At 34.2% G+C, this 27,851-nt stretch overlaps 4 protein-coding genes across 12 annotated transcripts; 1 reads left to right on the top strand and 3 right to left on the bottom strand.

Moving 5' to 3' along the window:
- Positions 1-94: 94 nt before the first annotated feature.
- On the top strand, positions 95-2,860 carry LOC18096903 (DEMETER-like protein 3). Of its 4 annotated transcripts, XR_008058801.1 has the most exons (8): positions 95-519; positions 623-865; positions 949-1,040; positions 1,123-1,689; positions 1,814-1,850; positions 1,940-1,997; positions 2,165-2,257; positions 2,391-2,860. XR_008058801.1 is itself a non-coding variant. In XM_052451536.1 (7 exons), the coding sequence occupies exons 3-7, from the start codon at positions 1,652-1,654 to the stop codon at positions 2,450-2,452; spliced, it is 288 nt and encodes a 95-aa protein (XP_052307496.1). In that variant the 5' UTR covers positions 102-519; positions 623-1,040; positions 1,123-1,651; the 3' UTR covers positions 2,453-2,860. The 4 variants fall into 4 exon arrangements, 1 of the variants encoding a protein (XP_052307496.1); XM_052451536.1 differs by having other exon boundaries at positions 102-519; positions 623-1,040; XR_008058800.1 differs by having other exon boundaries at positions 102-519; positions 974-1,040; positions 1,814-2,860.
- Positions 2,861-3,238: 378 nt separating this feature from the next.
- Positions 3,239-6,416, bottom strand: LOC18096902 (pentatricopeptide repeat-containing protein At4g17616). Its single transcript, XM_006385516.3, has 2 exons — positions 6,255-6,416; positions 3,239-5,817 (listed from the first exon to the last, which is right to left on the bottom strand). Exon 2 carries the CDS (start codon positions 5,717-5,719, stop codon positions 3,614-3,616), a length of 2,106 nt encoding a protein of 701 aa, XP_006385578.2. The 5' UTR covers positions 5,720-5,817; positions 6,255-6,416; the 3' UTR covers positions 3,239-3,613.
- A 3,846-nt stretch (positions 6,417-10,262) lies between these two features.
- Positions 10,263-15,633, bottom strand: LOC112326973 (disease resistance protein RPV1). Its single transcript, XM_052451533.1, is given in 6 exon segments — positions 10,263-11,170; positions 11,244-12,137; positions 12,240-12,514; positions 13,158-13,519; positions 13,522-14,258; positions 14,909-15,633. Coding segments are annotated over 5 exon segments (2,043 nt in total). The 5' UTR covers positions 15,562-15,633; the 3' UTR covers positions 10,263-11,170; positions 11,244-12,121.
- Positions 15,634-16,112: 479 nt separating this feature from the next.
- On the bottom strand, positions 16,113-21,132 carry LOC18096901 (calcineurin B-like protein 9). 6 transcript variants are annotated; one of them, XM_052451534.1, is made up of 9 exons: positions 20,962-21,130; positions 20,208-20,834; positions 19,645-19,727; positions 18,834-18,893; positions 18,360-18,468; positions 18,181-18,233; positions 17,247-17,327; positions 16,708-16,820; positions 16,113-16,606 (listed from the first exon to the last, which is right to left on the bottom strand). In XM_052451534.1, exons 2-9 carry the CDS (start codon positions 20,284-20,286, stop codon positions 16,543-16,545), a joined length of 642 nt encoding a protein of 213 aa, XP_052307494.1. In that variant the 5' UTR covers positions 20,287-20,834; positions 20,962-21,130; the 3' UTR covers positions 16,113-16,542. The 6 variants fall into 6 exon arrangements, with proteins under 6 accessions (XP_052307494.1, XP_024453689.1, XP_024453687.1 ...); XM_024597921.2 differs by having other exon boundaries at positions 20,208-20,494; XM_024597919.2 differs by having other exon boundaries at positions 20,208-20,409.
- Between the last annotated feature and the right edge of the window lie 6,719 nt (positions 21,133-27,851).

The following is a 27,851-nucleotide window of genomic DNA, read 5'->3' as shown; positions in this document are numbered from 1 at the left end:
CACTTTTGATTCAGATGGCAGCCAATATTTTGTCACAGAACCTGAACCAGATATAAATCAAGGGCCCAAAGATTTATCAGCAGAAAAGCCATATGCTTGCTTCAAGAAGAGGTGCAAAGGCAAAATGGTATTATGATGTCAGAACCTGAACCAGATAGGAGCCGCATGCCTCAGACTTTACCAGTTGAAAAACCTGTATGCTAGCCAGGTGAACCGGTGCAAAGACAGAGCGGTAAAGAAGGTAACGATGAAACTGAAATAAAGAACAGAAGCCAGAATGGGAAAGCAGCTTCTAAGGAGACTAAAAGGACCACACCTAGAGGGAAGAATAAAATTGTAAAAGACATGGTACTCAGAAGAAGGAAAAGGGGGAGTTTCGGAAAGATCTATTCTAGACCAAGAAGCAAGGATCAAATGGATTCCGTGGATTGGGAGGCAGTAAGACAAGCAGAAACTAGTGAAATTGCAAGCATCATCGAAGCACGTGGTCAGCAAACTATTATAGCAGGGAGCATCAAGGTATTGGAAGTTGTTACTAGCACTATTTTTCCTGGCAGAATTTATCATCACTTGATTCAGTTATTTTCTTTTGAATATAACAATAACCCCGTCATTTTCACAGGGATTTTTAAATAGAGTTGTTGAGATGCATAAAAGCATAGATCTGGAATGGTTACGATATGCTCCACCTGATGATGTGAAGTCCTGATATAGATATCTTTTACAAGATGCCCAACAAGTGATTCGGCATGACTTGCCTACGTTGTCATCTACTTGTAGGGATTACCTGTTGGAGTTCACGGGATTGGGCTTGAAAAGCGTGGAATGTGTACGACTTCTGTCTCTTCAACATGTTGCCTTTCCAGTAAGTCACAAAATTAACACAATATTTTCTTGTCTCCGATGAAACTTGCCTGTAAACGCTAAAATCTTTCTTTCTTTGACAAGGTTGATATAAATGTTGCTTGGATAGTTTTTCGTTTAGGTTGGGCCCCCCTGAAACCTCTCCCTGGAAGCCTTCAGTTCCACCTTATAGAAGAGTAAGTATCATGCGCCAACAATTAAGCTTTCCGGCTGATAATTTTTGGAGTCCAAGTGAAATCAAATATTGATTTGGTGCAGGTTCCCGATATTGGATAACATTCAGAAATATCTCTGGCCCAGACTATGCGTGCTTGACCATAGAACACTGTAATCCTGATCACTCTTTCCGTTTTAACTATTTGTCTCAAATTTGTTTCATCATAACCAAGAAACAATTGCTGACTCCATATATTATCCAAGGCAGCTATGAGCTGCACTATCATATGATAACCTTTGGAAAGCCTAGTGGAACTTCTAGTTCATTTGGAAACAATTGTGTTGTTACAAATCCAATGCCAGTTACCATTTTAGATGGCATCAGGACTACAGAATCTGGTCCAAACGGTCACACTTGCAAACCCATAGTTGAAGAGCCAAAATCACCACTACATGAACAAGATATTGAAGATTTTCGTGGGATGAATGTATTGAAGATGAAGAAATCCCCACTATCAAACTCAATCATGAAGAGTTCAATCCAAATGGGCAAAGACTCCATAGTCCATACAGCAGTTATACGTCACAAGCTTTAGTTTCTGTGGGTACTACTCCATTGCCAGCACCAAAAATGAAGTGTGTGATCTCTTGGCGGACTGAACATCAAGTGTAAGTAGAGATTTCTGACTCATGTCCATAAATTAGTGAAATCTTTCTATGAATACAAGTACAAGAACAAATTGTTTAGATTTAATTATTATATATTTAATTGTTCTTTTACTCTATTATACAGGTATGAACTTCCAGATAATCATGAGCTTCTGGTTTGGGTAAGTTATAGCTCCCTGTCACTTCTTTGTGATGTAATAAATTGTGTCGGCTTACTTAAACTCGATTTCTGACTGACTTGTCTGAACAGCTCGACAAAAGAGAAAAGGATGATTCAGTACCCTTCCTTCTCTCTATATGGCAAGCAGGTACACTTTTAATAAGATGAGATATAATTCTGAAAGATAGGTCAATGAATCCAAGTAGTTCAACAATATATTTAAAAGTTCAAGAAAATCATGGATTTAATTCACACTTCTTGGTTCATTTTTGCTAAATGATAATTCATCAAACCTGACTTAATGCCTTATGCCAGGTGAAACTCCAAATTCAAGCCAGCCACCTGTGAAATTATGCAACTCACAAGGATCACAACTCTGTGATCAGAGAACATGTTTTGCTTGTGAAGGTATTTGAGAACAAAAGGCTGGTATGGTTCGTGGAACAATTTTGGCAAGTAAAAACTGTGTCAATGTGCATGTTCTTATTCTCAGAAAGTAGAAGATTATGTTATAAACTAAAGCAAAATAACACATGCGCAGATACCATGCAGGATAGCTATGAAAGGAAGCTTTCCACTCAATGGCACATATTTTCAAGTTAATGAGGTGAGTAGACCCAAAGAAAAAAAAGGAAAGAAAGAGTTCCAGTTGCTGGAATTTGAAGCCATCAGCTAGCCTCTAATATATAAGAGGTTCGAGCATTCGAGCGCGAAACAGGTTCTCCGAAACGTCTTACAAAGAGATTCCACTGTGCACTAAGCAGGATGGAGAAGAACGGAAGGAAAAGAGGTGGTGCTGAAACAGAGGACGCTAAAGCCATCACTCTAATGCCTGCCTTATAGCGTGAACCATTAATTTGTGTTGGTTCTCTGAGCCTAATTCTTGAACATGTTGTCTTTATGCAACATAAACTAGAGTCATTAGTACTGCTAATCCGAAGTCTGTATTATCGGAGAAATCAAAATATTTTACCCCAATTCTCTACAACTCATGATCAAAATGATGGTGCTTCTGTCTTGAGAATGGTTTCAGCTTCCTAGATGCTTCCACATTGACCATTTTATCATCAAAGTTCTGTGGCTTAATTTGGTTGTTACTAACTGCGTTGGCTGAAGAATTTCATTGGCAGCACAAAGAAGTTACAATTAACCTACCTTATCCAATTCCGTACACGTATTTATATTCCCTGGACATGTTTTTTTTTCTAATGAACGGAGAAGTGTTTAACAATAGATGGAATTAACTCAAATTTTGTTTAATTAGATGAAAAAAATAAAGTTAAGACTCAGGAAAAGGAAAAAAAAGGGGTTTAAATGTTGATTATGGTTGATTTTGTAAGGATCAATAGCCCTACTGGATTGGATGGGCAGAGAGAGGAAGCTTACCAATAATAATGCAAAACGTCGCGATGTGCATCAATTTAGCCTTCCAAACTCTTTTGAATGCAAGTTGGGTTTGTAAGCCAACTTAACAAAGTATTTGGAATCAAAAGATTCTTTTGCGACAAGATGATGCCGAGTTACATCCAACTAGAAGGGTCTACAAATAGAATTTTATTTAAATTTTTTTTTGGATTATGACTTCTGTAAAACATCAGGTCGATCAGACCCAGAATTCACTTCCAGTGCCATCATTTATGCAATAGCATTCACATTCAGCTGCCATGGATCAAAACTGTTGCAAGACAAAGCTTCAGCTTTGTAAGGCCAACCAAAGACATTGATTTATGGATGCCCTATGCACTTGAAAACTTCATATAGATATCAATCAATGCCAACCCATTTCCTAAATGCCTTGACATGCTCAAGCCTCTTGCTTTGAGCCTCTGTTCTTGCCTCTGATGCTTTTAAACTCCGATATAGATTCTTATGAAGCTTCAAGAACTCATCTTTGTACATCCACTTGTCGCAGTACATATTACGCTCTTTCATATAACCAATGACCTCCATTGCTCTCTCAAAATAACCTCCTCGGAGAAAGTTCAAATGCAAAACCTCATAGAGATCCCTACTCACCTCTAAGTCCTTGCTACCCACGTTCCTCTTGATATCCCCCCACAAGATTGTGATATCTCGATACATACCCAAAGAAGAAAACCCATCGATCAGATAAGAAAAAGTTTGCACTGTTGGTTGGATTTTCATGTGTTGCATTCTTTTATACGTCTTCAATGCATCCTCCATCATTTTGGCCTTGCAAAAGTAGTAAACGGAAGAATTTAATTCATAAACCACGGAAGGAATGGCCTTCTCTTCCTCTCTCATTTCTCGGATTAAAAAGTCTATCAGATCTGATTTACTAGACGAAGATGATGCATTATTAGCTGCTTCTGAAAGACAAGCAGTGGCAACCATCTCATCAGACAAATTTACAACAAAACCAGCCTTCCTCATTTTTCGTAGCAGTGCCTTTGCTTCTTTGAACATCTCTCTACAATAATATGCTGTTAAGAGTGCCATATGCAGGGTAGAGCCTATGGGAGCCCCAGCTGCATCCATGTCATCCAAGATGTCATGGGCCATTTCCAGCCAACCTATGCGAATGCAAGCATCAATCACATCAGAGCAAAAACTGGACTGGCCAAGCACATGGAAGTCCTGTTGCATGCAAAGTAAAAGCTTTGAAAGATCAGTAGTTCTCCCATGTCTTCTGTATCCATTTACAAGCTTTGCCAGGGCTCTGTTACTAAGGAGAAGCTTTCCACTCCTAAACATTACAAGCTCTTGTTTATGTTTCACTGTGAGGATAGAATCCTTCTGCAATAACTCTGGCATAACCTGTATCTTCAAGCCAGTCTTGAGATTGTTAGATCCAATTGGAACAAGGAGACGCTTTTCTTGGTCCATCCTAAGTTTTTTATTGGGAACAGACTCCTGGAATTTATGCATATCCAACAAAAGCTGTGCAGCAGAATCGATGTCATCGAATTTAAAGTGCAATTTCAACAAACTATCATAGAACTGACAATAATAACCAATAAAAGGAGCACCCACTTCATCAACATGATCCTTCAATTTCTTGATCTCATCCCTTTGACCATTCATTTCATGGATCTGGGAAAAAATAATGACCGAGTGTGCATCAGCAATAACACCCGCCTTTGACATCAACTCAACTATTTCTTGGCCTTTAAGAGATGATTTGAACTTCACACAAGCATCAAGAACAAGGTTGAATATCATTGCATCAGGTTTTACCACTTTGGCACGAACACTTCCTTTTGCGCTTAAATGTAGAAAACAATCACACATCTGAACCAAGAAATTTGATGCTAGACATGCTCCAATCTCCGTCTTCACCATGTGTGAAACCACTGACCATAGTATAGTTAGTGGGGGCATATTCTCCCTCTCTAGCATCACCCTTAGAATCATAGAGGCAGGAACAGGCATCTGTGCTCTAGCTAAGGAGATTGAGAGCTTTGTCAGGACTGGAAACTGAAGCAAACCAGGCTTTTCTTTCAATATTAAGAAGACCAAATCACATGCTTTTTGCAACCAGTGGTGGTCTGATGAATAGGAAAGTCGAGAAATTAACATGTTCACCATGGAACCCGTAGGAAAGCCATATAGTTTCTTGAAGTCAATAAAAGTTACCCAAGCTTCATCTACTTGATGCTCCCGCAATGCAATTTCAAGCTTCCTCAAAAGAACAACATTAGAGGAACCTCTCCAACATATCCTCCCAGGCTGACTAACACTACCACTCGAAAAATGTTGGAGAGCTACAAGCTGATATTGTCCAAAGACTCTTTTGGAAAAAAATTCTCCACTGTGATCTGCAATCAAGGCAGTCTTCTGAATAGCTGAAGGCACAAAGACTCCAAATGCATAGCTCAATGGGATTTTTCTTGAAAAAATTAGTGCCATCTATATTACCATTTGAGCTGCAATGCGTCTCACATCAAAATAGTTCCAATAAAAAAGAAGAAGCCCTCAAGCCAGAAAGAACTGCTCAAATGGATCATCTGTTTCAAGAACTTGACTAAATTAGACACATATTGTATAGTGACAAATTCAAAATACAAAAAACAGCTAATACGTTCATCAGATAAAAAAACAAAGGTCCTAGTAAACTAACATTTAGGCAATAAAATTGAAAATTCAGATAAAACATAGAAGTTGTTGATGAGTAAAGCTGGTTAAGTTGAAGTTCAACAGTTCAATTAAATCCAGTAAATCATCAAAGAAAAGTGAACGAATTAGAAAAGAAAATGCCCCAGAAAGTAACAAAAAGAAAAATACATAATTTCCGAGAAACATCACTAAACCAAGTTAAATATGTAAATAAATTTATCATCTTTGCTGATATTCGAGATGCAAGACAAGTAATAAAAAAAGGAGAGATTGTGTTAGTTCAATGCACATGGAATGGGTAAAGAGAGAGAAAAAATGAAATACCAACCTCAAATATCACCAAACTCAACACAAGAAGTTACTTCCCTCCCTGTACCCACCGGAAATAGAACTCGGTTGAAGAGACGAGGTTAGCAGTTGGCAACGCATCAAATCAAAGTATTAAGGAGAATAATAGCCCATGAGATGTTTGAGGAATGAGCTGGATATCTGTTTTCTGGTGGATTTATAAAGCCAGGGCCCATGACTAATGGCTTCCTTTTCCATTGAGAACAAAAAAATATTTGTTTTCTTATTGCCAATTACATTAGATAATAATAATAATAATAATAATAATAATAATTCTGCTAGCAAGGTTACTGTGCAAAAAGACTTACAATATTAGTTTGGTGTTCCGCGTTACGCAGCGGTCTCACTTTTGATTTTCATAAAAAATATCATAAAAATCTAAAACCCAAGAAAATTGGGTACTGCCACCGACCCAAGAGAATTGGGTACCAACCCAGGGACTCAATAGCCTTGGGTCCTAACATCTTACTCAAGAGAATTGGGTAATGAAGTAGGATCCATTAGCCTTGAGTGCTGCCACCGGATCCAAGAAAATTAAGTCATGATGCAGGACCCATTAGTCTTGGGTCCTGACGCAGGATTCGTTAGCTTTGGATCCTGACAACAGACCTAAGAGAATTGGGTCTTTACGCATAACAGGGGACCCAATTCCCTTGGGCCCGGCTTTAGGTCCCAAGGTTAATAGATCCGTGTTAGGACCCAATTCTCTTGGGTCCGTTGTCAGGACTCATTAGACGACGGACTCAAGTGCATTAGGTCTTGACGAAGCACCTAAAGAATTGGGTCCGGACATGGGACCCAAAAGAATTGGGTCCTTATACGAGACCTATTAGCCTTGGGTCATGACGTTATGACCCATAGTCTTGGGTCAAGCGAGACTGCAACACTCAAGAGATTTGGATCCTAACAACTGACCCAAGAGAATTAGGTCCTGATACGTGACTCATGAGAAGTTGGTCCTTATAGAGGACACATAATCTTGGGTCAAGTGGGGCTGCATGACTCAAGAGATTTGGATCTGCGCTCATGCCACACCTAAGCAACTTGGGTGAAGCGCCCCTTTCTAGCCCCAAGTTTCTTGGGTCTGGAAGGAGATGTTTGACCCGAGTTAATAATGAAAATAATAATAGTAATTGATTTTACCCTTCAAATCAATTCTATATTTTTTTATATTAATAATATTTATTTCAAATTTAATAATATTCATGAATATAATAATATTAATAATAATATTAAACTCGTTTGACTCAAGTTCTCATAGTTTTTAATCCCTTCAAATCAAATATATGGTTTTTCTTCAATAACAATAATATTTTTTTTCAAATTTAATAATGATAATAATAATAATAATAATAATAATAATAATAATTTTTTATTTTACCCTTTAAATCAAATCTGTGATTGTTTTTCAATACTGATAATATTTTTTTCAAATTTATTACTTATTTTATTAATAATATTAATTATAATATAAATAATTATATTTATAATTTAAATAATTATATTTTTTATATGAATAATTTTAATTATAATAAAAATAATAAAATTTATAGCACAAATAATTATATTTAGAAACCTAAGATCCAAGAACCTTAGGTCCTGACGCCGGATCCAAGAAAAATGGGTCCTAACACCTGACCCAAGAGAATTAGGTTCTGAAGCAGGACTCATTAGCCTTGGTTCTCCACGCCAAACCCAAGAGAATTGGATCCTGAAGTAGGACCCATTAGCCTTGGGTGCTCACATTGGACCCAAGAAAATTCGGTCCTGCTGCAGAACCCAAGTAAATTAGGTCCAGACGCATGACTCATTAGCCTTGAATCCTGACACAGGACCTATGAAAATTAGGTCCTTACGCAGGATACATAGTTTTGGGTCAAGTGGGGCTACAAGACCCAAGGGATTTGGGTCTGCGGTCCTGCCATACCCGAGCGACTTGGATGAGGCAAAATGCTATAGAGTATGAAAATAAACTCCATTTGGTTCTAAATCTGTTTACGAAGAATCTTGTGATCGAGGAATCCATGTTACACATCTCTACTATTATTTCATATGCATTTGCTATACTTAGCTTTGCTAGGATACGTGGAATATAAAGCTTTTCTTTATCACCTGTTTCTTTTGAAAGTTTTCATTAATTGTTAAAGGAACTTATTGATGAAGTTAAAAAAAAAACTTTATACATAAATTGGACTTTCCATAGTTTGTGAAATTAGGTTTGGGCTTGAAACGTGGGTGGGCTTGGTTGTTGGGCTTGATCAGTGGTGGAGATTCACCTGAAAAAATAAGCCCCTCGTGGAAAGAAATACTCTCTGATGATTAAGTTACTAAGTGTTTAAGAGAAAAAAAGATGTAAAATAAATTGTTGAAGAGAGAATGACAAGTATGAGAGCCTTCATCCGTTTACCTGGTGATCTACGATAATTATAAATCTTGGTCACGTCAACTCACCTCAGGTAGTGTAGAGGATGGTGTCACGTTGATTGGTGAAAATATTGATGTCCACCATTGATTGAACAACTGTTGAATGTCAATTATACATTGGAGAAAATAGTTATTGGTCAAGAAATAAGTGTTTGTCTTATATAGAGAATGGTGTGCTGTCACCATTAGCTTGAAATGGTGGTGTTTTGCATAAAAGTGTGTACTTGCATAAATAATATGTCAGTTAATCATGACAAATATTGTGTGTGAATGGTACATGGCGTCGTGTTTTGACTCCTCGAGACTTGAAAAAAAATGGGTATGCCAGAAGTGGGAATTTACTAGATGTAGTTGTTTGGATCAAGGCCCAAACAATATAGGTGTTGTCGTTTGGGCTGCATACCCAAACAACAAAAAATTAATTTTTTTTCTTTTTTATCTTTTATTGTTGGTTCGTTGAAGTTGATGATGAAAGTGATTATGGCTAGTTTGTTAGTTGCCAATAAAAAGGGGGAGAGAGCTAAACATGACAAGGAGAGGGGAATAACTCGGGGTTTCGATGAGAAAGATAACTAGTGATGGAGGAGCTGCCATGAGAGGTGACTTGATCGGCGATGAGAATAAATTGTTGGCTTTGAGTGATAATCGACATGGATCGTGATTGTCAGATTCTGAACGGTGTGATTTTAGAGAGAACTATTTGTTTATGTTTTTCCCATATTTATTTTTCTTTTTCTTTTTATTTGTGAAATGTTATTTGTTTTTTATTTTTTCATTTTCTCTTCACTTATCCTTTATAATCTTCTCCTCTCTTCCCTTTATTTCTTTTAATTTTTTTTTATCCTTATCCACTTATTCTTTACTTTCTAGGAGAAGAGTCTAAAACTTTCATGTTTATTTTAATCCCTCTTTTCATTCTTACTCATCATTCCCCTTACTATTTTTTTATTCTTTTTTTTTTCAATTTCAAGTTTTGGGTTTTTGAAAATTCATCAATATAAAATCAACTACAACAAGTGAAATTGTCAAAAATTATAAAATGGTTGATCGAATTGTATCGAAAATATATTTTTTAAAAAATTTTGAATTTTTTTATGTTTTTGAAAATATATTGAAAAAGAAGGGTAAAAATATGAATTATATTTTAAACTTATATACCGATTAAAACAATTTTAATTAAAAAAATGGAAATACACGACTACCTATTGTTTCTTACAACTATTTAAGTATCATATATGATAATAATGATTATCCTAAAATCGAGAAATCAATCAAGCTTTGTTTATCCTACCTACATTGAAATTTTCTCTATTTGAGAATGAGATTTAATTTTTAAAATAAATTTTTTATTTAAAAATATATTAAAATAATTTTTTATATATTTTTTATTATTTTTTATATCAACATTAAAATATTTTTTATTTTTTAAATTAAAAATATTTTAAAAATACATCATCAACGAGACAAACGTAGCGCCAAACAGCTAGTAACCTCGTAGTTCATGTCTGAGAGACAGATTTAGGTTATGCTATGTATGAATTAATTACCAATCACAATGAGAGAGTTTAAAAAAGCCATCCCTGATCATGACATGATGATATAGTTTTTTAATAGCTGTGATTCAGGCTCAGTTCCACAATAGACAAATCGGCTTTGGACAAATCCTAGACTTTATTCTGCATGTTTCCAAGTACCTGGAATGAAACTTAACAAAATACTATGGATCCTGTCAACTTATAATTAAAAAGTGTCCTTGGTTTCGAACATGGCAGATCCAAATTTGTTCTCACAAGTAGCCAAAACCTTTCGGCAATGAGACTATGGAAAGCACATACAATTTCTTTTTTTTCTATAACATTCTTCCTTAATGATTTTCTCAACTTTGGGGTTGGTTGAGGCTTTGTTGTTGTTGTTGTTGTTCAACTTAATCTGGCACCTCGAGAGAAAAAAGCTTGTAAAATCTACAGCTAACAGCAGATTCATGCTGAAACTTCAAAATCTTTCGTGGACAAGATTTTCAACCTGTGAGGTGCATGGTATCAGAATTGCTTGGCTAACAACTATATCTCACTCTTTTGATATCAGATGGACGCCACACTTGTCCACAACAACGCCATTGGTTATTTTGACAGAGTGTTCCACTACTTCTCCACCTTCCATTGCACATGGAAGCCGACTAAATGTTACATAGTTCACCCAAGAATGATATGCAGGTTTTGAATAATATAGCGGGATAAATGTTGACCAATGAAACAATCGAACACCTTTGCTCTTATTTCTAATCGTGGCAGAAGCGTAAGGTAGGGGAAGTCTTCTTTCGCTAGCTCCGCAGACAATCCAGACAATCAATCCTTGAATTTCACTGTCTGGTACATAAAAAGATATCGATGATCCATCTCCACGATGACTGAACCAATCCGGTATCTCACTGTCGCGGAGGCAAATGTCAAGATGCTCGCCCTTGAACGATGCCTGTTTTAAGTAAACAAAGCTTAGAAATCCAAGTGCAAGAGCAAGATTGAAGGCAAAAGATAGGGGATAGTACCTGAAGAAGACTCTTGAAATTATTTGCCAGTTTGCTGCAGTTGTCAACATAAATGAGTGGTTTATTTCCCACGCTTCCTAAACCCTGAATATCAGATAGTTGTTGGCAATTAACTAGATACATATCTGGTACGTTTTTCGAATGAATAGATAATCTTTCTATGGATGTGCAATGATACACCATCAAAGAGTGCAAAGTTGAGGGAAGATCTGAGATTGATAGAAGATCTGCACAATGGTACAGGCACAATACTTGTAGCTCGGGAAGTCTATCTATGCCATTAGGCAGATTATTGAGCTTGTTTCTCGTGAAATTCAATTCTTGAAGTGAGGATAACCCCCCAAGATCTGTCCCATCAGATAGACCACAGTAACTCAGATCTAGTCTTCTCAATGAGTTTAAGCCAGTAAAAGTTGGAAGCAAAGCTCTGGGGTTTGAAATTCTTGGTGAAAGCCAAGGTAAAATATGTGAAAACCAAGATACTGATGATAAGTCATATTTGAATCCACCCAACGATAAATTACTGAGGTTCTTCAAATGTCCAATGGAAGATGGTAGTCGCTCAATTGCAGTTCCATCTGCTAGAAGCATGGTTAAGGCTTCCATATCACCCAACTGATCGGGCAATTTCTCAAGGTTTATGCACCTGGAAATGTTTAGACTTTCAAGGCATTTCAAGTAGCAAATGCTTTCTGGAAGATTCTTCAGACTCTTGCATCCCTCCAGATTCAACAAAGTCAGGCTATCCAAATGTCCAATAGATTGATGAACCTCAACTAAACTTGTGCAACCTTCAAGTATAATTCTCTCCAGACAAGGGAGTCCCATGAAGTGCGGTGGTGTAGAAAGGTGCACAGAATAGCTGAGGTTGAGGATTTTCAGCCTGTTGAGAAACTGATTCAAAAGAGAGAGAAAGGGATCAGTATACCAGAAACACAACCAGCAAGAACTACTCTGATGTTGTTAAGAAACAAAAACATATTGTATATTTCATACTTTGATCCCCTCCAGAATTCTCTGATGTTGTTGTACTGCATATCAAGAACTACTAGATTGTTTAGCTGGAAATCTTGCGGTAAAGATTTCAAAGGGCATTGATGCCAACATAGCCATGCCAACTCTTTGGAAAAATGCTCATAGCATCCAGTGACATGTGCTGCATTCATTTGGAGCAACCTTAAACATCTCATCTCTGCAAATGATTCTGTGCTCAAAACTACATCTTTCGATGCTTGTAAATCAATAGTTATATCTTCCACTGCTTCTGTTCCCTACAAACACCAACTGTTGATTGGTAAATGTAGTCTATAATTACTTGGATGTAGTTCCACACAGAATTATTTATTAAAAATTCCTAGGAGAATTCTAAATTCCCTCCTAAATATTAGATAACTGATATGTGTTTGGGAACTAGTACGAAAGTAGCCCTCGTGTAAGTAAGTGTTGGGAAGATGTAGTTCAAACAGTAGTACCCAATGTGGAGAACAACTTGGTGTTAAATTTTATTTATGTCATGCATTGTATGGAGTTTTCTATAATTAATTGGTCAATGAAATAGACTTTGGCCAATCACTCAAAAAGATGATCAGAGATCACTTATGTGCTTTCAGAATTAATTGCAACAACCGGCACATGTTCAATATCCTAACTGAGGCGAAATCCTGAATTAAACAAGTGATTAAATTAGTAAAAAATATTAATGAAATTCCAATTAATCCAGATTTATGCAAAATGCAAATATGAAAAAAATGCATAACAAAATTATGTAATGAAAAAATATAAAAAGAAAACTGAAAAGAAAAGGCGCACACTCTCAAATAACAGCACTAGTCTTTATGCATGTAATGGCTAGAGCAACCGTGCTTGTTCTCATGCATTTGTTAACTTATGTTCACCATAACATTTTGTTCTTACCATCTTTTTCCTGAGTGCATCCAGCACATCCTTCTGAAAACAAAGTCTGCGGCGTTTTCCTGGATGGTCAGGTGACATTTCACGGATGATCTCCCTTCCCATATCTCGTAATAGATCATGCATCCTTAACTTATTATACCAGTTAGTTGTTATAAGTGATCTCTGCATTAGAACCTCAATACCAATTCTAGAGTGGAAACCACAGCCATCAAGTAATTTTGAAACATAATCCACGTCCATACCAATAAAGAAACATGTGATATCAAGGAATATACCCTTTATATCATCATCATCGAGTGCATTGAAACTTATTTGAAGTTTTCTCTGAATTTGATGGTGTGGAGTTTTTTTTAATTTCTTACAGCACTTCTCCATTCACCTATGCTTCTTTTGCACAAATAAGAACCCAAAACTTCAAGAGCCAGTGGAAGTCCTCCAACATACTGAACTACACCTTTAGAAATCCCCAGAAATTCTTCTGTTGGACGATTCTCCTTGAAGGCATGTGCAATGAAAAGCTGAAGGGACTCGTCATGATTCAATTCTTCAACAAGATATTTATTGTGCACTTGAAGTTGAGTTAGCAAATGTTCGTCTCTTGTTGTAATAATTACTCTACTTCCAAGGCCAAACCAATTTCTCTCTCCCATCAGTGCTCCTAGTTGTTTCAACTGATCCAAGTCGTCAAGAACAACAAGAACTCTTTTGTGACAAAGTCTTTCTTTGATCAGAGCGCTTCCTCTATCAACATTATTAATCTTAAAGGTTTTTGATTGTATGAGATCAGAAATGAGTTGTTCTTGTAATTGAACAAGACCACTGGGTTGTTCTGAGATTTCTTTGATATTCAAAAGACAACAACTTCCTTCGAATTCATTGCAAAGTTCGTTAAATACGGCCTTTGCTATGGTTGTCTTCCCTATACCTCCCATCCCATATATGCCCACTGTTCGGACATCATCTGTATAAACACTTAACATGGAAACTACGTCCTTAACTCGAGAATCAATACCTACTGGGTATGAGGCAACAGTCAAGTATTTGCAGTTCAGTTTATGTAAAACATCTTCAACCATTTTTTCAATAAACTTTGCTTCGTGTCTGTTCACAGATATTAAAAAGGAAGTCACTAGTGACATGATAAGCACACCAAAGTGAAATTGTTACACAATTCATAAAATTATGCTAGCTAATCTATAGTGTTTAGTAACCATATCAAGCTAAGCTCATATACCAGCTAAAAATGAGGAGCAAGATATAGTTGAACTTATCTTTCCACTCCTCCTACCGGTATTCTTAGAGTATTGTTGGATAAGGGGCTTAAGCATGTAGTCTATTGCGATGCTGATAACTTTTCATGTTCATTGTGAATAATTGACTATGATGATACCCTTCTCTGGTCTTCTCTTCTGTATTCGTAAAGAACAAATCAAATGGCCTTTTCTTCTTGTCCGGTGAAGTCTTATTCTGGACTCACCACCATTTTCTACTAGCTAAAGCAATTTATATTCAAGCAGTTAGCCACCTCTTTTTTTATTTAGGCAAATGTGAAGAGATTGTTGAGTGGATAATTCTACAATAGTGTCGACGAGACTCGAGAAGTTGTGCAATTAAATGGGGGCATGAATGATAGTAGGCATTTTGCAATCATGCATTTGTGATTTGTGCTCAATTATCTTGCAAAATTTATAGGGATTGAAAAACGAAGAGAAAAGAATAACGGTAAAGGGTGGTAGAAAGAAAAGAAGTACCCATTTTCCATTTCTTGGAGATGCCATCCAGAAAGATTTGCAGCCTCCACGAGAACTTTTCTCCACTTGTTGACCATCTCAATATTTTCCTTAAACCGTTCTTCATGTCTCTTAAAAGCTTCTGCAAAACTTGCTGTCTGTTTTCTAACATCGGAGGGATCGATGTCATAGAAGATAGGGACAGCAAGTTGACCAATGGCACTTTTGCACGCTAGAATCTCTGAAAGTTCACCGAGACACCAGGTGGAGGAAGCATAGCCTTTTGAGAAGACCACAATAGCAATTCTTGATTCTTGAATTGGTCTTGAGATTATAGAAGAAATGTCTTCTCCTCTAGGAAGCTCATCATTGTCCCTGAAAGTATGGATTCCTGCATGGATTAAAGCAGTATAAAGATGATCTGTGAACTTCTTCCTGGTATCTTCGCCTCTAAAGCTCAAGAAAACATCATATTTCCATTGTGGTGCGGATGATGATGAAGAGAAAGATGGGTCTGAATTTTTCCTGGTAGCCATAGAACGGGCACTCGTTGGTGAAGGTAGGTGTCTAATGGAGAAATTGCTTATGGTTTTTAACCTTACCAGCTGACTTTGAAATTGAGTATCGCTTTCGAAGTTGGAGTGCTGGGTTATCATATTTAATTTGCCATGCATACCGAGAATGAGCAATATTCAATAATTTTCTCGTCAGCGTTTCCAGATTGTCATCCATCCTCTTATCAAAGTTGGTTTTTTTTATTTTTTATTTTTTTGTATTTTCCTCTTATCAAAGTTGGTTTTTTTTATTTTTTATTTTTTATTTTTTTGTATTTTCTGAAAGAAAATACTTTTGGAAATTTTTGAGAAAGCTATTTGTTAGTCAAGTTAAAAATGACACTGATTACAACTAAAGGAATAGAGTGACTATGATGGGGAAATAGAGTAAGAAATTTTCAAGCCATTCTTGAATTCGGGGCCTCTGGTGTGATGTGCATAGCTAGTCAGAATCCTAGATGTTTTACTACGAACAGTCCCGGGAGTGCACTTTCTTCACCAGCTTGGGATGCGAAAGCTTCGATAGCAATTGGAATAAACGAATCAAGAGAAAACAATCGACCTTTTTATTTTATTTTTTCTCCCAGAACTATAAGCGCCAGATTAAGTTGCCCTTACCGCAAGACACAGGCTTTTGATTCTTGTCAGTATTTTTTTAAACAGGCAGCAGAGAATTCAAATTGGCTAGCAATTAGAACAAATAAATTATACTTTACAGGCACCACTTCAAGGTTTTTGCAAGGGACAAATCGGCTACCCTTATCTACATTTTTTTTCTGGCCATAATATTTGCATGAATTTCTCATGGTTACATGGACACCAGATTTAGTAATAGCCACATTCAAACAAAAGAGAACCGTGATCCAACTCTAATAACTGCTGCAGAGGTTTGACTCACTACAACATGGATTAGATAAACGACGCTTTGCGGTTGAGATGAGAACCTCAAAAACTAATTTCACTCATCAATGTTGAAAGCTTGCAACTCAGACCAACACAGTTCTCTTTTTCCCAAAAATCAAAACCTACTGTTCAATCTAATTGCAGTAATGTCCTAAGTCACTCTTTTCTTGTCTCCCCCCCCCCCCCCCCCCTCCTCCTCTATGTAGCAATCTCATCCACCTCAGAATTAAAGACAAAACTCGGAAACGTTGTTGTGATGTCCCTGCATTAATTTCCAGAAAGAAAGAATAAAATAACTGAGAGAAGAACTCCATAACAATCCGCAAATTATAACAAGGGTCTAAGAGATGTCTTATTTAGTACCTCAAGTAGGGGAGAGTCATTATCTTTAATAAGGATGGGTTTCTACAAACAAAGTTCTCCCACTCAGACTTGTCTATCTTCCCATCTCTATTTACATCAGCGTCCAAGAAAGTCTGTCCAAGCATAATAAAAAACTAAGTCAAGAGCTTCTAGGAAATTGAAAAATATAACAAATGCTCGAATATCATAACAAAAAAAAAACATGTCATCATGCACTGAACATAGCTCAACAAGGCATGACAACCTTTTTGCTTTATGGTAGGTATAACAGGTGTGGACCCAGATCCAACCGACCTAGAGAGTTTTTCCAGTTTCTTGGTCTATCATAATCAACTTGAACTTTTCAATTGCTTTTTAAATTGTTAAACAAGAAGATCATAAATTTGATACTATTTTGCTACTACATGGCAGCGCTGGATCCCAATCTAAACAGATGAACAGTTTGTTGATCCTAAATTAATAGCAAAATGCTGAGAGAAGGTGAATCGGTTAACTTAAAAGAGACATGTAAAATCCAAAGTAATCCAGCAATAATTCACCTTATCAAGAATTATCTCAACAGTCTCATCAGCCAACTTCATTTCCGATTCACAGAGAAGTGCAATCAACATTTGCTTAACCTGTCAAACAATTACAAACAATGAGCAGGCTGGCAGGTAGTTTCAATAAAAGGATAATCAGATGAAGTAACAAGCCTGGGAGATGTGTTGAGCTTTCTCTTCAATAAGCTTTGTATTTTTTACATAATTATTTAACTTAATGATAAGGAAAGCCATAGAGAAATCTCATCGAATTGAGAAAAATGTCATGGCCAGATGACAAAAGGAATTATTTAGAATCAGAAGAGTGCAAGAGTTATTGAATTCATACTAAGGAACCAAATTTTAGTCCCTCTTTGATGATTTAAGCTACAGTTAGTGCCATTGAATAGTAAAAATGACAATTTCAAAAAGCATAGAAGGTTATTATTTATCTGAGTTGTATATCATACAAAGAGACCACATCCTCCTAATTTATGGGTAAATCAGATAAAAAAATACGCTCTTAACTTTTCAGATACACCCAGCCACAAAGTGGATGCAAATGCTAAATGAATTACTGTGAACAAGGAAATTAGCCACAATGCAGCAAAATATCAACACCCAAGCCTCATTTAACTAGCCAGGTTGTCAAGAACTGAACCTAGAATAAACTAAAACCCTGACCGAACCATACCCTCTACTGATAATCTAAATCCTCTACACGTCTTCAGCTGTGAACGTTCAGATAAGGAAGCAAAAGTGGCAGGTAAAAGTACAACACAAAGAGACATAATAGTCAAGGACCATCTTTGCATAGGACTTCTGTTTGCCCTGACACTCAGGGGGGGGATTGTTTGCCAGTATCTAGTCATGTGCATTTCTCTCATTGCACAGGTAAAACTAAGAATTCTAAATCTCACTCATAAAATTAAAAAAATGACCATTCTCATACCTCTTGGCGCTCAATGAATCCCGTGTTATCCAGATCATATAGTTTAAATGAGACTGCAAGAAATTCCAAACAGTAGAAGTTAGTGGACAGAAAAATGAAATGAAGCGAGGTCATGCAGAATACAATGACAACTGCAGTTTATTCAATTGAAAATCATCACAAATATGTATTCAACTTACAGTCTATCTTGTCTTCTTGTGAGGCATTGGGATGGAAGACATTGAGTGATCTAACAAAATCACTGAAATCAATGACTCCCTTGTGCTTAACATCAAACAGCTCAAAAATCTGCATGCAGAGTTGTTTGAATATCAAAACTTATCCAACTGAATGAAATGAGATGAGGGCATTGTTTATAATGCTGGTTACGACGAAAATACAAATCTTACAAGGTGTTTTTAACTTACTGCAATTATTAGTTGGTTCTTCTTATAGTCTTATTATTAATATAGAGAAAAAAGAAAAGTTAAGTAGCTCGCCCCATATATAACTTCAGGACAGAGCCATGTCCACCATGTACAATTGAGATAACAAAAACTGTAGTGCAGGTCAGGACAAAAAGAAAAAAATCACTTTTTAAACATTATACTGGGTTATTTCTCTGTTCAAATATTGTTTCTTCTCAATAGAGAAACTGAAGATAAGATAGATACCCTATTTGCAAAGAGATTCTCTTTCTTTCTGTTTTTGAAAAGAGCCAACTGAAACTCTTCCTGCATAAACAAGAAAATACTCACTGCCATATTTTGCATTATAATTTCCACACGCTCTTTGATCTGATAATGCCAGATGAACATCCAACAAACATCACAGTCATATTAATCATGCATAAGCATATCTATTATAATGAATGGTTGAAAATATGGATAATTTGGATGAACGCAAGCACAGATAATTTGGGTCTTGTGTACATATTATATGTGTGACAGAGATTAACCTGATATGGTTGAAAAAGGAAAACTATTTACATAAGAGAGTGTGCTGCTGAAAATCATTAAAGATCACTATCATTAGTAGTGACATCATCGTGATTAGTATTAAAATCAAACATTCTACCATGTGTGGCCAATTGTAGCATTAATCAGTGCATAGCATCCTCTAGGTTAAACAGTTCTGCCCACATGTCTTCAAATGAGCTTCACATCACACTATGTGAGCAGAAACAGAACCCAACTTCAGAAACTCCATTTCTTGAATACTATCAAATATATAATTCTAAGTTCTTCTGTTTTTTATCCCGTGAAAACACAGGTTAAAACAACAATTCAAACCTTCACTTGGAACTATTCAAGTCGAAAAGACAGCACTCAGGAGTAGCACAAACTGAGACTGCCACGTAAAGAACCTTAAAAGAAAATGTACAGAAATGGACCATCTTTGCTGAAGAGAAAATTTCAGAAAAAGAACAGGTAATGGGAGATGAGGAAGAAAAGAGTTTTGGGTTCAAGACACCGTTAATGATACCTTGCTTATTAACCCATCATCAACCACGGAACTGCTAATGCTCTTGTATAGTTCAAAAAGTGCTTCAACTTCACTCACACTAACTGCAGGATCAAAAAATGGCATACATATCAAAGACTACACCTACAAATTAACAAGCATGCAAAGGTGAACGTACAGATGTGTCAATGCACGGGTCTCAATCGCACACAGACACAGCAATAAACAATGAAATGAAAAGCATGCTAACTTGAGACACTGAAATTTCATACCCAAGACTTTCAAGAAATAAAAAATAATAATTCGGAATATAGTAATAGTTTTTTTATAAAAAAAAAAAAAAAAAAACATTACAAAATTAGATAATAAACGAACCACAAATCAACATAATTGGGGTTTATGATCTCCAAAACAAAAGAAATTTTTCTCAAAGGCCATAAGAGGGCCACACATGTGACAATACAGCAATTGTAGCTTAACTGTTTTGAGTTCACAGCACTCAAAAACTTGAAAAAAAAATGATTTAGAACCATGAGTTTGCAACCCATGAATGAACAGAGTAAAGAAAAAGAAAGGTAACTTACAAGCTGTTTGTGAGGCAAGGGCAACAGGGTCCTCGTGTCCAGGGAACTGTCTTGCTACTTTAGAACTAAAACAGCCCATTTACTGGCAGAAAAGGGGGGAAGCAGGGAGGCGGCAGCCAAATACCAGACTTTTAAAGCCTAGCCTTCACTGACTACAATTCATCATCAAAATCATCTTTTTAACCTTGCAAGTTTCAAAACCCTCCATGTTGAAAAGATTGCCACCCACACAGAACAAAATTAGGAGTGCAAATAACTCCGAGTAAAAAGAGCCCATTTTTCATTCACTTTGATAAACAAACAAAAAACCCAGGTCAGCAATTTCTGTTTTTCGATCATTTCCATCGAACACAATCATGCTTGATTGAATTAAAATAAAAGAAGAGTAAAAAGCTTAGATTTCACTCGCTGTAATCAACAAAACTATTCGACTCAATTTATATATAGCTTTCACCGGCTAGAATTCAATACTTACAAAACACAATTAACGTAAAAAAAAAATAATCATTTCAAAAAAAGAAACGATAACACAAAATTCTTCTTTTCCTCACATTTCTCTGGGACCAAAAAGAAAAGAAAAGAGAACAAACAAACAAACAAAAAGAAAGAAAGAAAAGCACCAGAAACCTACAAGTCAGTAAAGAAAGAAAAAAAAAATCACAATTACACTTGATTAATTACAAGACAAGAAGAAATTAGAGAAGCAATCACAATTTAGACATGATTAATAAAAGGACAGAGGAGGGAGACTTACCAGAAGCAAGAAGAAGAAAAATGAAATCTTGAAGTAGAATGGGAGACAAAGGAACTCCCCGCGGAGGGAGAGGGAGAGGGAGAGGGAGAGGCAAATATAAATTAGCTTAGCTGGAGAAAAACAACTATACAGAGAGAGAGAGAGAGAGAGGTATTGTGGAGGGGTGTGATAATCTGTGTTACTAACTGTACTATATAGACCGTAATCAGACGGCTACTATTGATTTGATTTCTCTTACCGTTTCATCACAGAACTCGCCGTGAATGTTTCCCCCTGTTTTCTCTTTGACCTTTTTTTATCTCTCTCAGCTCTCAACAAAAATATTTAAAAATAATAAAAGAAAAGAAAACGATGCGGCGAATTTTGAAATTTTGACAAAAATAAAAACAAACAACTAATGTGTCCGAGTGCTTGATTGCGCAGTGCAATAATAATTTCAATAAAGTTTTTAAAAAATATAAAAATATATTTTTAATATATTTTTAAATAAAAAACAATTTAAAAAACAGCAAATCATTCCGACACATGCTAAAGGAGAGCTTCGATGAAAAAGATAAAAAAAACATAGGAATATACTCCTTTGCTTTCTAGGATTCTACTTTTCTTTTGGTTGGCTGGTTGGTTGGTTGAATTCTTCCCTGCCGACCTAATCATGGTCTCATCTCATAGATTAAACACTTTGGAAAGGAAAGGTGATCACATGAATATTCGATTCCATATTAACTGTTTCTTTTTTTGGAATTTCCATCTTCTCTCTATTTGTTTGTTTTATGTTTGAAACGAGATTCTAAAAATATTTAATTTTTTTTACTTTAAATTAATATTTTTTTTGATGTTTTGATACGCTGACATCAAAAATAATTTTTAAAAAATAAAAAATATTATTTTAATATATTTCTAAATAAAAAACACTTTAAAAACAATTACAATAATACTATCAAATATACCTTAATCTATTTAAACAGCTCCTCCTTCCGCCATCTTTCAACCACAATTAATTTAGAGGCTGCGTTGTCATTGTGACTATAGCTATAGTTGTCCATATCTTAATTGTAGTTGTGATTAAACAAAAATTAAAAATTAGAAAAAGATGGTGAATTCATTATTTATTTCTTTACAAAGTAAAATGTTTTTTTAATTTTATTTTTTAATATTAAGCATTGAATTTTATTATTTATTTTGATTTATTTTTTATGATATTATCCTGGTTTCATAACACGAGTCACGATTTGATAAGTTTATTTGGGTCGAAACAATATATTATTATTTTAATATTAAAAAAATTCAAAACGGTATTTTTTTTAGTTAGATTATATTTTTATTGGTTGTTTAAAATGTCTTAAAACTCGTCAAGTCAACCATGACATATCAAATCAACCTCTATATAATATTTTTAAAAATAATACATTCAAAAAACAAAATTTATCAGTCTACCCACACCAATGATCTAGTTCTAGCTAATATAAAAGTTTTTTGGTAGGATATTTGTTGAAGTAGAGGTTGCAAATGATAAAGAAAAGAAATCCACAAAGTGGAGCTTTTCTTTAAAAGCTAGCTTCCGAAACTTTTATATGGAAAACCCTTTTTGTTTTTTCAATTTGTTTTCTGCAGGCACATTTAAGTTAAGTTTTATTCTAGCTAAATTCCTAGATGCACGTTACACATTGACAAAAAAAAACCTAAAACCCATGGAAAAAATACTGTAAAAATGCCTTGAATTGAAACATTAAAATTAATATTTTACCTTTATATAAAAAAATTAAACAGTCAATTAGAGTTAGTTCAGTCTTTTCATAGAATCTATTGGTTATTATAGAATTGATCAAAGTTAACTTAATTTTTTCATATTTTTTACACAGTATAATTACTTAATTGCTCTTAAAAGCAAATAATTATTTAGCTCGGGTCTAAGGGCTTTTACGATAATTCACTTTTCACAACACAATAAAATAACTTTATTACTCTTAAAAATAAAAAATAAAAGACATAAAAACCTGTCATGACAAACTAGTAACCACGCTAATTAGGGTTGAGTGAACTTAAGATATCACACCAAACCCACGACCCCGATCATGTGATTGAAATAACCTGATAAAAAAATAATGAGAATTATAAAGCTTTTTTTTCTAAAAAACTCATATTAACTTTTCAATCTCGTGACCTGATTCATTAAACCCGGAGCACTCAATCTGAAAAAACCATGAAGTTCAATTCTCAATTAATTATATATTGAAGGATGTAATTGAAAAAAGAATTTCAACTATAGAAAAGAGTTAAAAAAATAGCAATTAAAATAATGAGAATCAAAATTAAAATACAAAATAAATTTTATATTTAATTAAAGTGTGATAGAAAAAAAATCAATTTAGAAAAATGACAAAAAAATAGAGGAATGAGGCTTAAAATTGACATAAAAAATAAAAAACAATGTTAGAATTAAAGGGTGGAATTGAAAAGAATAATAGCTTTTACAAAAGGGCCAAGAAAAAAAATAAAAATCAAAACAATAAGGATCAAATTAGAAAACATAATATCATCAATTTGAATTGAATGATGAAATTGAAAACCGATAAAACTTTTACATAAGAGTTACGACAAATTGAATGATGAAATTAGAAAACATAAAACTTTTATTTTTAGATGTCAGGAGACGCTGCACACGTCGCCTAAAAGGTATAAACGCCTCCTACACACCCCTGATTGTGCCGCACGCTCACGTCCTTTTTTGTTTTTTTATTTAGCTAAATATAAAATGCCTCTGAGATGACTTTTTAATTACAAAAAAACACTCATTGACCTCAAGCTTTTTTTATTATTATTTTAAGAGTATTCTCGTCGTTTTACTATGCATTTTTATTTGTTAATATTTTTTATATTTGATCAAATACTAAATTACCTCTTAACTTAAATTGTAAAATTAAAAAAAAAAATCATTGTAAAATTATAAAAATACCATTTGACGCCACGTTTAAATTTGTATGCGATCATTATGAAAAAATACTTATTTGATCCTTGTTAATTTAAAAATAACAAATAAATCACGTGAAGAAATAAACTTTAATATCCTTGAAAGTGAGTGCAAGATTTTTCTAAGAAAAAATATCATTATATTATTCCAGTCAACATTGTAATTAAATCAATAGCTGATTTTCCTAGGAAAATTAAGTTTTGTTTAATTCGTCACACACAGATGGTAAAATTGAACACTCATGATGTCAACAGTTCTTTTTTCTTCTATTATTTTTTTTTTCCGCCTCTCCTCTCTCTAAAGGTCACAAAGGATGGGTTTAGTGATTAATAATATGAAAGTGGAGGTGTGAATGGTCCCAGATGAAAGAAGACTATTATTTTGAACACGAGCTTTACTTTCATTGAGGACCATTTCCTTTCTGGCAATTTGAATGAGGGTGTGGCTCTCAAAATTCAAATCTGGACACTATATGTATTTGTTGTTATCTGGAAATAGTTTGTGTTTGATTTGGTGACTTAAATGAAATTATTCTTATAGCATTTAATTAAATTTATTTTATGGTATATCATCGTGTTTTTTTGAACACGAGCTTTTTCTTTTTTTTGGCTTTTTTATTTTAAGGTATATCATCGTGTTTTTCTTTTAATTTATTTTAAATTGATTTATTTTAGTGTTTTTGAATTGTTTTGACGGGTTGATATCAAAAATAAATTTTAAAAAATAAAAATAATATTATATTAATATATTTCGCTTTAAAAAATAATTACTATTATAATTTCAAACACTACCACCTTAAACGAAGAGCCCACACAAGCACCATGCTGAAATTTTGTTTTAACAAATGATGATGGAGGCTATGAACAGACTTTTATAATTTACTAATACATTCTGTGACATATCCTATAAAAATTCATATTTTTATGCAGGGTTAACATTATTAATTTTAGCTAATAATCAACGATGTAAGCATGCGCCATATTCTATGGAATCAAGTATTTTTTTCCTCAATCAATCACTAACAATCACCAATTTCTTTATAAATAGAGGGTTAAACACTACAACCGATAATAAACATCAATATTTCTATTAATCAATTATCATTTAAATCTTCACACATCAAGGTGAGCTGACATGATCTAGATTTATAGATACCTTAAGATCTTAGGACTAAGATTCTTTTCATTCCACAATAATTCACTGCATATTTTCTCTTAATTATCTCGCATATTATTTTTCTTGTATATTTACTAACTCAAGTATCAGAGAGTCTCTTGTTCCATAAAAGACTATTTTCTCATGAAAGATAAAGCCCATAACCATACCAAAAACCAACTTTATTCTCGAGCCCACATGTTTTGGCCTAAGATCGCAGTCCATGTAAACCTAATTTCTTTGTCAAGTTTTCTCATGAATTCATGAAAAAAAAAATAGGGTTTTGTTGTTGAATGGTTTTATTTTTTTGTTATATCATTTAAGACTTAAATTCTAGGAAATTAGAGACCATAAGTTATGACAAAGCAAGAATTTAGCTTAACAGGGTAAATAAATAAATTTAAATGAAAATTTAAATTTAAATTTTATCAATAAAAAAAATCATTAAACACATAAATACCAGGAGATCTCACCAATATAAAACATTTATAAAAGTAAAAATGTCAAAAAGTTTGACATCCTTAAAAAACTTTTATGTTGATTGTTCCTTTGAGTATTTTAGACTGTGCTCAACATTCTTTCATCTTATAAAATTCACTATATTTTTTGGGCTAAAAAAACTCTTTAATGATGGAATCAAATCAAAACTTTCACTATTTTTTTTTAATAAAAAGTGCAAATAATTTATCATTTATTTAAGTTGATGTTTAATATTAGAATAGTGACATACTTTGAGATTCAAAATGTTATCAAAACACATATAAGTTTAAAATACGATAGTCAAGTTGATATCTCAACTATTTCATGATTGATAAAATCTATGGAATAAGATTAATTTACAATCTTGCAAATACAACATACACATTTATAGACAAACATCATTATAATACATGTGCATACATAAATATTAATTTCTATTTTTTTTTAAAGAGATGGCGGTTATATCATAGTTATCATACTAAGTTTGGGGCATGAGTAATAGGTTATGGTTTGGACAAGTCAACTCTCAAATTAGTAGGTCAACTTTTTTTAAAAAAATAAAGCCTAAAACAATGTTGTTTTGGACAAAAAAACAAATTAAAGATTAAAAAAAAAACCTTCGAATTGACCTAATTAAACATCACTTTTTTTTTATCATGTTATGAGTTAATCTGCTTAGATTACTTAGATTGACGAGATCAACTCTCAACCTAATTTGAAAGCAAACCAAGCCTAAGTTAAGTTTCAAATCTGTAATCACCAAATTACTCGGCCAAGCCAAATTAAGTTCAATAACAATTTTTTTTACTGTACATATATATTACCTATTTACTAAAAGATATAGGATATAATCCTAGGTGCTTCACTATTGATAAGAATAATGAAGCTCTAAAACTTTTTTTCACTTTTAAACTTTTTCTTCTTTCAATTAAAACTTTCTATAGCCTAATTAATGAAATTAGGTTTCAAGTTATCATAAAAATACAAAATTAAAAGATAGAAGACTAAAATTTATAACATGGATAAAATACATAGCCAATCTCAAATTCGATACAGTTTTCATTTTGATTTCAAAGTTTATTTTTTTTAGTTTTTAGTCCCTGTGTTAGATATGAGAGAGAAACTTATAAAAAAATAGCTAAGAGAGTGAAAGCTATCAATTAGGCAACTTTTCTACAAAGAAACTCGTTTTTTTTAATGTCAACATGCTACATTTGATTATAGGGGTTCAATGATAGTGGTTTTAAACCTTTATTTTGCGTTAAAAAGTAGACCAAGCTCGGTTTAGAGATTTTTCATTCAATTGTTTTTTAAAATATTTTGGGTGGTTTTAAGGTTATTAGATGATTTGGGGAGATTTTTATAGTATTTTGAGGTGAAAATGAATTGAATTCAACCCAACAAACCAGCCCTCCCCCTATTATTACAGAGCTACTATAATGGTGGTTGGAATCTGAATTATTATTCAACAGACAACATGTAATTTATTTCTTGTTTTATTCCACCCAAAAAATGAATTCTAGACTTGATCATGTCACTCTGTCGATTGTGCAAGAGGATGGGAGCATCTCATCTTTGATTATTGTCCCTATAACTTCTTGTATATTTTGGAATAATGCTAGCATATTATAGCTAGCTACGATTTCAGTCAGTTAATTAACCACCGACAAATGCTAGACAACTTGTTTTTTAGCTAGACAACATGGACTGAGTGCTTGGCAACTGCATCAAATTGTCCTAGACAACATGTTCTTACACCATTATTACATGCTTGCTGATTCGTCGCCATGCATTTATTATGGAATTACTGGTATTTCCAGCGGATGATACCTGCAAGTTCTCTCCAGCTGATCACATGCCCTTGCGGAGATCTTTTGGAATGCACATGAAAACACTATGAATGCATTATTAAGGCGATGGATTCGGCAACTTGTGGACAAAGGTTTTCATGAAGGCGTTGGGATCATTTATAGCATAGAATTCACCGTCTCTGAGAAACCAACAAATTAATATCATCCTAATTTTTCCCCATCATTTTCTTTTTTCCAATTTGTCAACTTCCTTTCGAGTACAATTATGGGGTGGAATCAAATAATGGATGGGTTTGGGTTTATATAAATTTTATCAAATCTATTTGACCAATTTTTTTAAATTTATATAGACTTGGATATTTGATAATATAGGTTGAATTTCTAAACTAATGATTAATTTGTTTTTGAATAGGTCTATTTTATTATTTACTTTTGATTCTATATGGCATAGACATAAAGATTAAGTAGAAGAACAA

The sequence above is a fragment of the Populus trichocarpa genome, chromosome 3 (assembly GCF_000002775.5).
Source record: "Populus trichocarpa isolate Nisqually-1 chromosome 3, P.trichocarpa_v4.1, whole genome shotgun sequence".
Taxonomy (NCBI): domain Eukaryota; kingdom Viridiplantae; phylum Streptophyta; class Magnoliopsida; order Malpighiales; family Salicaceae; genus Populus; species Populus trichocarpa.
The sequence above is the reverse complement of the archived record's forward strand: the minus strand, read 5'-3'. Positions and strand labels throughout refer to the sequence as shown.

What these genes read in the sequence shown, in the direction of transcription:
- LOC18096902 (XM_006385516.3), bottom strand. Translation starts at nt 5,719, where the DNA reads ATGGCACTAATTTTTTCAAGAAAAATCCCATTGAGCTATGCATTTGGA.
- LOC18096903 (XM_052451536.1), top strand. Translation starts at nt 1,652, where the DNA reads ATGAAGTGTGTGATCTCTTGGCGGACTGAACATCAAGT. An exon ending in ATCATGAGCTTCTGGTTTGG is followed by an intron (nt 1,851 to 1,939) that starts GTAAGTTATAGC and finishes TTGTCTGAACAG; the next exon opens with CTCGACAAAAGAGAAAAGGA. An exon ending in AACATGTTTTGCTTGTGAAG is followed by an intron (nt 2,258 to 2,390) that starts GTATTTGAGAAC and finishes ACACATGCGCAG; the next exon opens with ATACCATGCAGGATAGCTAT.
- LOC18096901 (XM_052451534.1), bottom strand. Translation starts at nt 20,286, where the DNA reads ATGGGCTGTTTTAGTTCTAAAGTAGCAAGACAGTTCCCTGGACACGAG. An exon ending in CCTTGCCTCACAAACAGCTT is followed by an intron (nt 19,728 to 20,207) that starts GTAAGTTACCTT and finishes TTGATCCTGCAG; the next exon opens with TTAGTGTGAGTGAAGTTGAA. An exon ending in GATTCATTGAGCGCCAAGAG is followed by an intron (nt 17,328 to 18,180) that starts GTATGAGAATGG and finishes ATTGTTTGACAG; the next exon opens with GTTAAGCAAATGTTGATTGC.